The sequence below is a fragment of the Chamaea fasciata genome, unplaced genomic scaffold (assembly GCF_029207755.1).
Source record: "Chamaea fasciata isolate MVZ Bird 193981 ecotype frontalis unplaced genomic scaffold, bChaFas1.0.hap1 SCAF_7, whole genome shotgun sequence".
Taxonomy (NCBI): domain Eukaryota; kingdom Metazoa; phylum Chordata; class Aves; order Passeriformes; family Sylviidae; genus Chamaea; species Chamaea fasciata.
The window spans coordinates 6651602-6663810 of NW_027094092.1; the positions used below are offsets into that span (position 1 = coordinate 6651602).

A 12209-nucleotide genomic window follows, 5' to 3' on the forward strand; every position below is an offset into this window, starting at 1 on the left:
TTGGGGAACAACAGCAGGATAGGGCACAGACAGGACCCAGAGGGACAGGAGTGGGGAGCTCCTGGTGGTCTCTGCACATTCTCCTTCATGTTACTGACCTGGCAGGAGCCGCTTTAGGATATGGATCCCAAAGGAGCACTAGGTACCGGGAACTGCCACTGATCTGCACAGACTCCCTTTGCCTGCTGCTGCCCCACTGGGAACAGGTCAGTGGAATGTTTTCCCTCCTCCCTACCCCACCTCCCTCTCCTCCAGCACTGCTCTGTTCCTGCCACCCTCTCCCGGTGACCACAGTGCCCTCCCCAGCTCTCCCCTCCTCTGCCCTGCGCTTCCCTTCTGCATGCCCTGCTGAACATCCCAACCCTCCCACCTCCCTCTCCCACCCCACCATTTCCACCACCCTCCTCCCCTGCACATCTCACTCCTCCCCACTGAATCCTTCCCACTGCAGGGAGCTGCAGAGGAGCCGCATGGTCCATCCTGGGATTCTCCAAGCACTGACTCCCCATCCACTCTGACCACAGCCAGGGGCCACATCCCACTGCCTGCCCAGCATTCATCCATGGAGGTGACCACTGTGTCCCCATCTCCTGCCTCACCCACTGAGGGAGACAACCTGTGTGATATAGATGTCACCGATGTGGCTGTAGACAGCGTGACACTGCTCATCTGCCTCTGTGGGCTGATCGGGAACGGGGCTGTCCTCTGCCTTCTCCAAAGGAACCCCACCACCTTTTACATCATCAACCTGGCCTTTGCCAACTTCATCTTCCTCTACTTCGTGGTCCTCTCCACCCTGCTCTACCTGAAGGAGGAATTGTCCTGCTCCACTACTGCACCCCTGGTGTTGCTGAGGGCGCTTTTCCCGCTCCTGCTGTTCTCCTACAACCTGGGGCTGTACCTGCTGACAGCCATCAGCATTAACAGCTGCACATCCATCCTTTGCCCAGTCTGGTACCACTGCCGCCGTCCCCAGCACCTGTCATGGGTGGTGTGTGCCCTGCTCTGGGCCTTCTCCATCTCTGTTATTGTCACGGTGACTTCCCTGTGCCAGTCACAGGAGCACGAGCACTGCCAAGTGTCTCTGACCTCCATGTACGCCCTCAACCTCTTCCTCTTTGCCCCGGCCATGGTCACTTCCACCACAATCCTCTTCTTTAAGGTCAAATGTGGCTCCCACCAGCAGCAACCCAGGAGACTCAACACTGTTACTTTCCTCGTTGTGCTCTTCTTCCTCCTCTTTGCTCTCCCCCTCAGCCTCTCCAACTTCCTTCAGCAGCTTGGTTACGTCGTTGTGTCCTCCCAGCTTATTTTCCTGCTCTCCTGCATTTACAGCACCATCAGCCCCTTCATCTTCTTCTTGGTAGGGAGGTGCTGGAGACCCTGCTCCCTGGGGTCCCTCCGGCTCTCCCTCCAGAGGCTCTTTGAGGAGCCAGAAGAAAACACTGCTCACAACAATGATCCTGCCATGGACACAGCTGTCCCAGCCTGTTGATCCCTTCCACTGCTCTGCTGAAGGACCTCAGAGATGCTGAAGGTTTCCTTGAGCCACTTGATTAATAAATATCCACAGAACCACCCTCCCTGTGGTGCTGTAATCCCACAGGAGAAGGGAGCAGGGGCAGTGCCAAGGGCCTTGTGGGAGGGATGCTTTGCAAGGAGCACAGTTCCTCCTTTCTCATGGGTCCTACAACACTATTCCCCAAAAGGGATCGTGCCCCACATGACTGTGATCCCAAAATCCTCCCTGGCACCTGGTTCCTGCATCCCACTGTGGTCTGATATCAATAAACAGCTTTGTTAATGCTGAGCTGCCTTCGCCCCCTCTGCCAGTGTTTCCCAGCCTCCTCTGGCTCCTGCTGCCATCCGGGAATGTGGCTAGGGGGAAGGGGACACACCCACGGTTTGTGCTCCCTGGGGCAGCCATGATCCAGAGTGCCCAAAGCTGAGCTGGCACCGGCACAGCCGGCACGTACAGGATGGCCCAGGGGCTCAGCATTCCCCCCTGGCTGCTCTGAGAGTGTCACAGCAAAGGTGTCCCTGAAGGTCTTTAATTTTGTGAGCCAGGTGCAAAGGACTCTCTGCCTTCAGAAATTCTTACTCTCCGCTGTCTTCAGCTGCTCCCTCAGCAGGCTCAGATGGTGCAGCAGCAAGGAGGGGAGGAGGCTGTGGTCCTCAGCACGGCCTCCCCCTTCCAGGAGCAGGGTGACACCTGTGTTTGTCGCCATGGGATCCGCGGGCATCACCCGCCTCCGCCGACGTCACCAGCCCCACCACATCCCACACCTTCCCACTATGTCCAACACCTACCCACAAGCCTCACCACGTCCCAAACCCACCCCATAACTTCCCATCCCGCTCCCCCATGCAGCCCCACCACATCTCGTCCTTCCCATCCCACCCGGGCCCGTGCCTGAGGCTCCAGTCCCTGCCCATGGGCTGCTCACCCCAGACTGCCTCATACGGTTTTCGAGGACTGTTTCTCTGGGAGATCCCTCCAGAACTTCACCCGCGGTGCCCCACCCCCCAGCCTCCCCTGGAGAGGGACAAGAGGCGACAGCGGGATGGATCCATCAGCGTTTATTGGGGCGGAGGAGCGTGGAATGGCCAGGAGCGGAGACACTGCCAGGGATCCCCGACGGAGCGGGGCAGGAGCGGGGCTGTCAGGGGGGAAGGCGGCCCCAGCGGAGAATCTGGGATGTCAGAGGGGATCAGGAAGGGTCTGGATGCCGGCAATCCCAAATATTCCCACCGGAGGGCAGCAGAGCCCGACGGGCCGCGCTCGGAGCGGACGCCAGCTGGGAAACCTGCGGGATGGGGTGGGGTGGGGTGGGGTGGGATGGGATGGGATGGGATGGGATGGGATGGGATGGGATGGGATGGGATGGGATGGGATGGGATGGGATGGGATGGGATGGGATGGGATGGGATGGGTACCGGCAACGGGGAAGGGGAGCTGAGATGAGGATGCTTTGGGGATAGGACTGGGGTGGGAATGCGGATGGGATAGGGATAGGGATAGGGATAGGGATAGGGATAGGGATAGGGATAGGGATAGGGATAGGGATAGGGATAGGGATAGGGATAGGGATAGGGATAGGGATAGGGATAGGGATAGGGATGGAGATGGGGATGGACACAACATGGATCAGTGGGATGGGAAAAGCTATGGGATGCATCCTGACTCACAGCTGCAGGAAGATGACCTGCAGGCATGGCTGGGAGCAAGGGTGGGCAGCCGAGCATGAAGCTGGAGCGGGTTGCATGGCCGGTGGGACCACAGGGGTCTCTCAACTGGAGATTGTGGTGATCCCTGTCTCCTCAAAAACCCTCCGGAAGGCAACCTGGAGGGACACGATAGAGCAGTGCCTCCAGCAGCTCCCCACTAAGAAGTAGATGAAGGGGTTGATGCTGCTGTTGATGCAGGCGAGCAGGAAAACCACCTGGGAGGAGACCACAGTGTGGCTGAGCTGCTGAAGGAAATTCCAGAGGCTGAGAGGCACTCCAAAGATGAGGAAGAAGAGCACAGTGAGGAAGATAACGATGTAGAGCCTCTTAGGCTGGCGTCTCTTGGAGCCACACTGGACCCTGATGAAGAGGATCACATTGGAGATGACCATGGGTGGTGCAAAGATGAGGAAGCTGAGGGCGTACATGGAGATGAGAGCCACCTGGCAGTGCTCGTGCTCCTGTGACAGGCACAGGGAGGTGACCACGACCATGACAGTGATGGAGAGCGCCCAGAGCAGCACACACACCACCCATGACAGGCGCTGAGGACGGTTGCAGCGGTACCAGAGGGGGAAGAGAATCGAGCCACACCTCTCGATGCTGATGGCTGTCAGCAGGTACAGCCCCATGTTGTAGGAGAACAGGGACAGCAGGAGAAGGGACCTCAGGTACATCAGGGACACTACAGGTGAGCAGGACACGTCCTCCAGCAGGTAGAGCAGGGAGGAGGGGACCATGAAGAGGAGGAAGGTGAAGTCGGCCACCGCCAGGTTGAGGATGTAGATGGTGATGGGGTTCCTGCGGATGTGGAATCCAAGGAGCCAGAGGACAGCCCCATTCCCAGACAGCCCACAGAGGCAGATGAGCAGTGTGACACTGTCTATGGCCACATCAGTGACATTGATCCCACAGGAATCATCTCCTTCGGTGTCTATTACAGGAGATGAGGGAGGTGGGGACGTCTGGTTCAGCTCCATGGTGGAAGGTGGGATGTGGTCCCCAGCTGTGAACAGAGCAGAGGGGGGTTAGTGGGACCCCAGGGGATGTGACAGAGAGAGGGATCCTGGGGAGATGACACAACAGGGCTGGGGACAGGAGGGACATGGGATGGCTGAGGGTGAGGTGAGGGCAGAGGGAGGGTTGGATTGATCCCAATTGAGGACAACCATGGGAGCGGTGAGAGGGGCTTTGGGGACATCCAGGGAAACACAAGCAGTGCCCAGGGCTGGACTCTGGTCCCCATCTCCTACCTTTCCTTGTGGCCAACCTGTTGGTGTGTCTGAGCAGGGCACGCTCTCTCCCTCTGGTGCTCCTTGGCGCTGTCTTCTCTAGTGAGGAAAATTGGGGTCTCCACTTCCTCAGAAGCTCCAAGCAGCCTATTTGTTCCCAAATAAAGCTGCTTTTTGGGGCGTTTCTGCACAATCACGGGTCAGGCACTGAGAGCACTGGGCAGTTGCACACAGGCTGCCTCTTCTCCCGTCAAAATTCTGTTGGTCTTGCGGGAAAGGAAATGTTTTGTCCGAGCGAATACCCCAGAGGACGAACGCTGCAGCAGTTACATCTTGCTGTGAAAGAATCTTGATGCTTTTAGGATTCAACCTGATATCTCATTAGACTGGTAATTGCCACCTTCCTAATTGTTTGATGGTGCTCCAGCCTCCTCTCCCCATCCCACCCCAATGCTGGCATCCTTCTGAGATTGTTCATTACTGTGTGCATTTGCCTCCCAGCCTCCCAGCATGGGGATCCCTCTCCTCTGACTTCATCCTGCATCAGGCCTGGGTGAGAATTTGGAATTTGTTCCCCGAGCCATCACTTTGGATTCACTCCAACTGGTCTCTGGGGGGCTCCAGAGCCCTCCTGGACCTTCTGCTACCCACTGAGAGAGCCTGGAGAGGCTGGTGGCAGATGAGGGGATGGCAGGGGACAGCACACACGACACCACACCCCTCCCTGCATGCAGCCGAAGCACCCATTCACCCCTACCGAAGATTTGGGGTGGCAGAAGAGGGCATTGACTCTGACAGTCAGGAAGAGGGTCTTGGGGGCATCCAAACAGGGAGATGGTGGACATCACTGCTGGTATGGCCTGTCCCCGGGCAAAGCAGGGTGTCACAGCTTGTCCCACTTGTGTTGGAATCACTAGGAAAAGACAAGAGGCTGGTGGCTGCCCCCTCACCCAGGTGTTTGCTGAGCTGGGCACCGGGGACAGAGACTCCTGGCAGGGCAGGGCTCAGCATGGCACAGCACGGGTGTGACAGCAGGGGTGGCAGTGACATCGGGGCCAGGGCAGTGAGTCACCCTCCCATGCCTCCCTCCACCCCTGGACTTTGCCTCCCGCAGATGCTCAGGGCAATAAATCCCAGGCTCGGAGGGGGGAATGGGGCATCGGGGAGGGCACAGGGGTCCCATCCCAGGGGTGTGAGGGCTGAGCTGTGCACGGAGATCTGCATGAGCGGGATTGGGATGGGGAGTGGGATCAGGAGTGGGATGGGGATGAGAGCGTGCCAGAAGCAGCGGGCAGGAATGCGAAGAAGTGTCACACAGGCAGGCAGGATATGCAGGTGGCAGTGTGACGCTTGTGCACCGCGAGGACCTGCCGGAAGAAGGTCACCTGTGTGCCAGGACACCTGTACGTGTGTCCCGACCGCTGCCACCGCCGCGGCCCCAGCCCCACGGCGGGCGGGCCCGGCAGGCGGGTGACAGCCGCACCCTGGACCGGGCGGGTGCTTCCCGCCTCCCTGTCCCCATCCCTGTCATCGCCGAGGCCACACGGGCACCGTGGCCTCACCGGACACCCCCATGCAGCGGGAGCGCGGGGGGCAGAGCCCAGGAGCCCCCGAAACCGAGATCAAGGCTGTCGTCGTGGGGGATGGCGGCTGCGGGAAGACGTCACTGCTGCTGGCCTTCGCCAGAGGGGATTTCTCCCAGGTACCAGGGTCGCTGTCCCCTGGTGGGCGGGTGATCGTCCCCGTGCGGGAATGGTGACGGGCAAAGGGCGGTGGACGCACGATGGGACGATGGGATGGACACGGTGGCAGCAGCGGGGACGTTTGAAGTGGGACATGGGGACAAGGGGACAGGGGGTGGGCCAGCCTGGAGCTGATGGGGGTCTGTGACATCTCTGCCTCTCTTGGGGGGTCACAGGGTGGGGAGCAGGGTTTGTCCCTCAGTGAGGGCACATAACGGGACTCAGGGACCCCAGAACCCCTGTCCTGCATCCCCAGGTCTCACGGGGGCATCCATGATGCTATGTATTGCCCTGGGTTGGGGGGCAAAGGTGGTTCCCATCCCACTGCCCCAGGGAGGAAGCACCATTTCCCACTCCCTGCTTGCCTCCCTGTGCTCTGTGCTGTTCCCACTGGGATCCCCTCCATCACTGTGCCCCACAGCTGCCTGTGTGACCTGAATCACTCCCTCCCTGTCCCCTGCCAGGCCTATGTCCCCACCGTGTTCGAGAAGTACACAGCATCCCTCCATGTTGCCGGCAAGCCCGTGAAGATCCACCTGTGGGACACAGCAGGTGGGACAGGAGCGGACAGGGCGGGCAGTTGTGCCCCCCACTCTCCCACCTGGGCGTTTTGGGGTGTCCCACATGCGGGGCACACCTTGAAGGGGTATCCCCCTGCCATGACTGTGGGGCGGGGGTGGGTGGTTAACCCACAGCCATCCCCACAGATGTCGTTTTTATGGTCCCAGGCTGGTGTGTAATGGTTTCCTTCCCCACTCGGCAGGACAGGAAGACTATGACAGGCTTCGCCCTCTGTCCTACTCAGATGCCAACGTTGTCCTCATATGCTTTGATGTCACCGACTCCAACAGCTTTGACAACATCCCAACAAAGGTAACGCAACCCCGGGGGTGCTGCCTGTCCCCTGTCCCCATCCCTGGGTGACACGGGCCCATCCCTGGGTGACATGTCCCCTCGCAGTGGTACCCGGAGGTGAACCACTTCTGCAAGGGGGTCCCAGTGCTGCTGGTGGGCTGCAAGATGGACCTGCGGCAGGACCAGGAGGTGCTGCAGAAGCTGAAGGATGGACGGATGGAGCCCGTCTCCTGCCAACAGGTGGGTGTCACCTCCCGGTGGGACGGGACGGGACAGGGGTAGCCCCCAGCACGGGACAGTGCGACAGCGGGGTCCTGGGGTGGTCTGACTCTCTGTGTCCCCGCAGGGAGAGGCCATGGCCCGGCAGCTCCGCGCCGTGTCCTACATGGAATGCTCGGCCAGATATCAGGATAACGTTGGAAACATCTTCGTGACAGCCTGCAATGCCGCCATCAGCGCCGCCCGCCGGAGGCAGCGCAAGGCGAGACCCAGGAAGGTCTGCGTGCTCCTCTGAGCCCCCCGGCTCAGCACAGCCCTCCCGGGATCTCCTGCTGTCCCCAAGCTCCGACTGCACCGCGGCTGCTGCCACACCTCTGCCTCTGCCACCGGAATGCCGACCCGGGGCTGGCACCGCTGGTCAGCATTGGATGACAGCAGGAAAGCATCGCTGGCATGAACTGTCATGCCTGGATCCCAGGGTCCTGCCCCTTTCCCACTAGGAATCCCAGCATCCTGTCCCTGTCCCACCTGAGAACCCCTTGTCCTGTCCCACCAGGAATCCCAGCATCCTGTCCCACCGTGGATGCCAGCACCCCCAGGCAGCCAGGATCTGGGAGTAGAGAACTGATTTGGGGGCTCCCCTTCCTGCTGGCAGGCCAGCGCCGGAGGGTGACACGGGGTGACTGCAGGGTGATCTCCTGCCATTAAAGTGACACAAAACTCGTCAATGTGACACGGTCTCTCGGGCAGGAGCAGCCCTGCATGGCCTGGCGGCATCGGGGACTCCGTGTGGGTGTCGGGGATGTGGGGTGGGTGTGGGGGACCCATGTGAGGGGGGTGTTGGGGACACGGGGTCCCACCATGGGCCCAGGATGGATGAGAGGCCACTGGGATGGGGTCACCTGGTGATTTTGGGTTGACCATGTGTCCAGGCGTGTCCAGGCGTGTGCTGCACATACAGGTCTGTAGGGGTACCGTTTGTAACCATGTGTGGTTACATACGTATGTTTTTATATATGTATTCATATATAATGTCTATGTAACCATATAGTTACTTTATAACCATCCATGTCACTATATTTATTATCTATACCACTGCCTATAGTTAGGGTATAACTATTTAAACAACTATATATAGTTTATAAAAACACTGTTAATATCTGTAACACATAACTAAGGAGCTGTATGTAGTTATGTAGGTGTGTGCAGGGTCGTGCCCGTGTCTCTGCATTCAGACGCCCATACAGGCGAGCACAGCCGTGCGGGCAGACGCCAAGCACGCGGGGACACCGGGGAACCTCACGGAGTGGCGCTTTCGGCCCCGAACCCCACCCCCAAAATCCCACCGCGGCTCCCCCTCTCCAGCCTCCCCGCCAAGGGCGTGGCCACTGGGCGAAGGGGCGTGGTCAAGCGACGGGGCGTGGTCTTGGCGGAGTGGGCGTGGTCACTCCCAGCCGCGCGCGCGCGGGGCGGGGCCGGGGGGGCGCGGCGCACGCGCGACGCGCGGGTGGCGGCGGGGGGAGAGCCCGTGCGTGCGGCGCGTGCGCGCGGCGTCGGTGTGTATGTGAGGCTCTGACGGGTTCAAAATGGCGGCGGCGGCTTCTGTGTGAGGAGGGGGAACCGCGTCTCGGCCGGGGGGCGGCGTCGCCGGTGGGGCACCGCGCGGGCGGCACGGGGCGGGCGGCGCCCGCGGAGCCCCGGCACTCGGCGGCGAGGGGGGTGCGGTGGTGGTGGAGGCGGCGGCGGTGGCGGGGGGACGCGGGCCGCGGCGGCGGGGGGCGGCCGGCGGGGCTGTCAGCGCCCGCTGCCCGCGCCGTGAGCGGCGGGGCCGGGGGCGCGGTGGGGCCGAGGCGCGATTGCTGCTGACCGGGGGGTTCCTCCTCCTCCGTCTGTTCTGTTCCCCCCCCCGTGCCGGCGATAGAAGAGGACAAAGGCGCAGGAGAGACCTGGTGAGCACCGCGGGGGTCACCGGCGAGCCCCGAGTTTGTGCGGGGCCCCGGAGCGCGGCCGGGCGGGAGCGGGCGCGGGCCGGTCTCCCCTTGCCGGGCCCCAGGAGGCCGCGTCGGGAAGTTGGGGAGGGGGCGGCGGGTGCCGGCTGACAGCTCCCCGGGGACCCTCCTTCCCTCCCTCCCGCCCCCCGTCCTGCCCCGGCGGAGGCGGGTTGGGGTGGCCCGGCGGGCCGGGGGTGGCCCCCTCCCCCGCGGCGGGGCGGGAGCGCTGCGCTCCGGTTGTCCGGTTGTTTATAAACAGAGTTGGGCAAGTGTGGGGAAACTGCCTCCCTCGGCCGAGCCGGGAGTCCTGGTGCCGTGGTTCCACGGGAGGCGGTGGGGGAAGGTGCTGGCGGAACTGGGAATGCTCTGCTCTCGAAGCCGGGGGTCGGGGACGAGCAGGAGGGAGCGAGTTCTCCCTGCGTGGTCGTAGCGGTTCTGTAACACTACAAGGGGTTGGCGGATCCCCTTCCCCGTTCCAATTCCCTGATTGATTCCCTTCCCAGAAGGTCTGATTTAGGCATGGTCCTGGGGGTTAAGAGTCGTGCTATACCCAGGCTTTGGTTGGTTTCTGTCTCTTTAAAAAAAAAAGTGTAGGTGCCATCTGACGCCCTGGGAGGTTTTCCCAGGTTGGTGTGTGGTGTCACAAAGTGGCACATTTGAGGAGCTCAGCATTTAAGTCTCTTCCAGTCAGGAGTTAGATCCCTAACTGCCTCCCTGCTTGGGTGCTGTATGTAGGAGAGATCCCAAATGCCTTCCCTGATCATGAGAGATGTCCTGTACCAGTGTAGTTTCTCCCAGGTACCACGGTACAGGATATCCCGAGGACAGTGATTGTGTCGTTTGGAGGAGTTGGCTCTCCAGTGTTTAATTTTGGGGAAGCCGGGGTTTGACAGCACCTTCCCTGGTTTTTATCCCACTATGGGCCAGTGGAGCTGCTGGTGGTAGTGTGGAGCCAAGGTGGGAGACCTGTAGCTCCTGTTGTGTTACAGAAGAGCTGTGAAGTCGTTTACCCTGGCATTTATTCTGAGTTAGAACGGGAGCCTCAAAAGTCGGGTTGGGCTCATCCACTGGGTTCTCTCAGCCCCCAGAGCAGGGTGGGGTTGGCTCCAAAGGGAGAAGGGAAGTGAGGGGTATGCGTGTCCCCGTGCCCTTCTTCACTGTTTCCCTGTGGCTTCCAAGGAGGAAGAGGACGACGACAGCAGTCCTGGCGTGTCCTTCTCGCTCTCTTCCGAGGAGTCGGAGATGGAGCCCGAGGAAGAACGGATCCGTTACAGCCAAAGACTGGTAAGTGGTGGCCTTGAAACAGTCCTGTTCCAGGCTTGGTTCTGTTGCAGCTGGAGGAGGGAAAGGCTTTTCCTGGCAGCAGGGTTAAACAACTCAAACAGGCTGGTGGTGGATGGATGCAGCCTGCACAGAGGGGTGGGCTTGCCTTAGGTGGCATTGTGAGTCCTTTTGTGTCGGCAAGTTTGCCCTAATGAGGGGAATTTGGCTGCTGAGCTCTGGAAAGGGGGCTTGGAGGCTGAGCCTGGGGAATGAGCTTTGGGACAGGAACATGAAACTGGTGTCAGTGTAGTTTCTGTCATGACAGGTTTTTTTCTATGTGTCTGTGAAAAGCAGAGGACCTGACACGCTGTGTGCTACCATTCTCGATTTGAGTGGCTGTGAAATCTGGGGGAAACAGCTCCAGCTTCAAGCTCCAGTTTTCCTGTGTCTTTTCCCAGTGTTTTCTTTTCAAGGGAACTGTTCCAGCATTCAGGTCCCAGTCTGGCCCTGTCAGAAGCTCTGGTGTTTGTGCTGTTGTTTGCTAGGACTGCATGAAATCCAGTGGTATGGGAACTGGGCTGTAACTGGAAACAGCTTGGGAGCAGTTGCTCTTAGAGTCTGAGGTGATATTCCTGGAGATCCCAGGGAAGGAGGGAAGCTACTGGATCTCCCACACTGTTTTGAGGCAGTTTCAAGCCCCTGGGGGGGGCAAGTGGCAACTCTGTGGTGGAGTGCCTCTGACTCACAGCAGTACCTGTACCCTCACCTTCAAGGTGCTGCCCAGAAAGGTAAATCCTTATCTTTTAATTCTCTGGAATCATTTGGTGTGAGGCTGTGTGGTTCTTGACATTAAGCTTCTTCCTCAAGATGAGCAGTTCTGGGTGCTGGGGAGTTCCCAAGTGCTTTGGTGGATGTTTTAATTTGGCATCAGCAGCAGCAGTCCCATCTCATCCTGACACATTTATCCCCACAGCTGTGCAGGATGCAGCTCAAGGTGCTTGTTTGACTGGGGTGTGATCCAGGAGTAAACCAAAACATCTGGATAAAGATATGGCAGATGAAGGGGACTATCAGCCAGGAACTTGTCAGTTTAAAATGCTTTTTATCTCTGAAATAAAAATCAAGAGGAGTTGGTGTCCTGCTGCAGGTGGGCTGGGCTCCAGCAGAGTGTGCTAAGCTGGATAAATGCCTGCTGATGAGCTCCATGCTTAAGGGGTTTGGGAAGGCACATGGGCAGCAGGGTGAGGCTCACCTGGACTTGTGTGGCCTCGTGTGCTGTCTGTGCTGGCCTGAGGCCCAGAGGACGAGGCATGACCCCTGTGTGGTGGGTAAGGCTTAACTCGTACCTCCTGCCATGCTTTTCCTGGAAACTTCCAGCTCATTATGTGCTCCTGCTGTGTCAGTGATGACCTCTTGCTGAAGGACCCTTAAAAGATGATTATTTTTCTTCTGTAGAGCATGATTTGACTTACTCATACCCCACGTTTGCCTTGGACTTGGGAGCTGGGTTAGTAGGCCTAAATGAAAAGTTCCAGGTAGAGAAGTGGTGAGCTGGTGGTACAGTGTGTTTCTGCTGCTGTCAGCTGTGTTTCTGGTGTGTGACTGGGGCTCAGCTAGCAAGAAATAAATGTATTTTAAAAAAAAAAATCCAGGTGTGATCCGGGTGTGACAGTAGTCCT

At 59.3% G+C, this 12209-nt stretch overlaps 4 protein-coding genes across 4 annotated transcripts in view; 3 read left to right on the forward strand and 1 right to left on the reverse strand.

Moving 5' to 3' along the window:
* Window positions 1–127: 127 nt before the first annotated feature.
* LOC136292070 (mas-related G-protein coupled receptor member H-like) lies at window positions 128–1810 on the forward strand. Its single transcript, XM_066187316.1, has 2 exons — window positions 128–206; window positions 452–1810. Exon 2 carries the CDS (start codon window positions 563–565, stop codon window positions 1493–1495), a length of 933 nt encoding a protein of 310 aa, XP_066043413.1. The 5' UTR covers window positions 128–206; window positions 452–562; the 3' UTR covers window positions 1496–1810.
* Window positions 1811–2542: 732 nt separating this feature from the next.
* On the reverse strand, window positions 2543–4549 carry LOC136291694 (mas-related G-protein coupled receptor member H-like). Its single transcript, XM_066186839.1, has 2 exons — window positions 4482–4549; window positions 2543–4234 (listed from the first exon to the last, which is right to left on the reverse strand). The coding sequence occupies exon 2, from the start codon at window positions 4206–4208 to the stop codon at window positions 3291–3293; it is 918 nt and encodes a 305-aa protein (XP_066042936.1). The 5' UTR covers window positions 4209–4234; window positions 4482–4549; the 3' UTR covers window positions 2543–3290.
* A 1180-nt stretch (window positions 4550–5729) lies between these two features.
* Window positions 5730–8004, forward strand: RHOD (ras homolog family member D). The gene is made up of 5 exons (XM_066187321.1): window positions 5730–6162; window positions 6667–6754; window positions 6966–7075; window positions 7163–7297; window positions 7404–8004. Exons 1-5 carry the CDS (start codon window positions 6034–6036, stop codon window positions 7569–7571), a joined length of 630 nt encoding a protein of 209 aa, XP_066043418.1. The 5' UTR covers window positions 5730–6033; the 3' UTR covers window positions 7572–8004.
* Window positions 8005–8816: 812 nt separating this feature from the next.
* The window catches only part of KDM2A (lysine demethylase 2A), a 34288-nt gene continuing 30895 nt past the window's right edge, over window positions 8817–12209 (forward strand). Inside the window, exons 1-3 of the mRNA XM_066187314.1 lie at window positions 8817–8882; window positions 9198–9225; window positions 10447–10551. Coding sequence (XP_066043411.1) covers window positions 8863–8882; window positions 9198–9225; window positions 10447–10551 — 153 coding nt within the window. The 5' untranslated portion in view covers window positions 8817–8862. The remainder of the gene's footprint in view (window positions 8883–9197; window positions 9226–10446; window positions 10552–12209) is intronic.

Excerpts from the sequence above, each read along its gene's own strand:
- RHOD (XM_066187321.1), top strand. The coding sequence starts at position 6,034 with ATGCAGCGGGAGCGCGGGGGGCAGAGCCCAGGAGCCCCCGAAACCGAG. Across the intron at positions 7,076-7,162 it reads TTGACAACATCCCAACAAAG|TGGTACCCGGAGGTGAACCA; the intron begins GTAACGCAACCC and ends GTCCCCTCGCAG. Across the intron at positions 7,298-7,403 it reads AGCCCGTCTCCTGCCAACAG|GGAGAGGCCATGGCCCGGCA; the intron begins GTGGGTGTCACC and ends GTGTCCCCGCAG.
- LOC136291694 (XM_066186839.1), bottom strand. The coding sequence starts at position 4,208 with ATGGAGCTGAACCAGACGTCCCCACCTCCCTCATCTCCTGTAATAGAC.
- LOC136292070 (XM_066187316.1), top strand. The coding sequence starts at position 563 with ATGGAGGTGACCACTGTGTCCCCATCTCCTGCCTCACCCACTGAGGGA.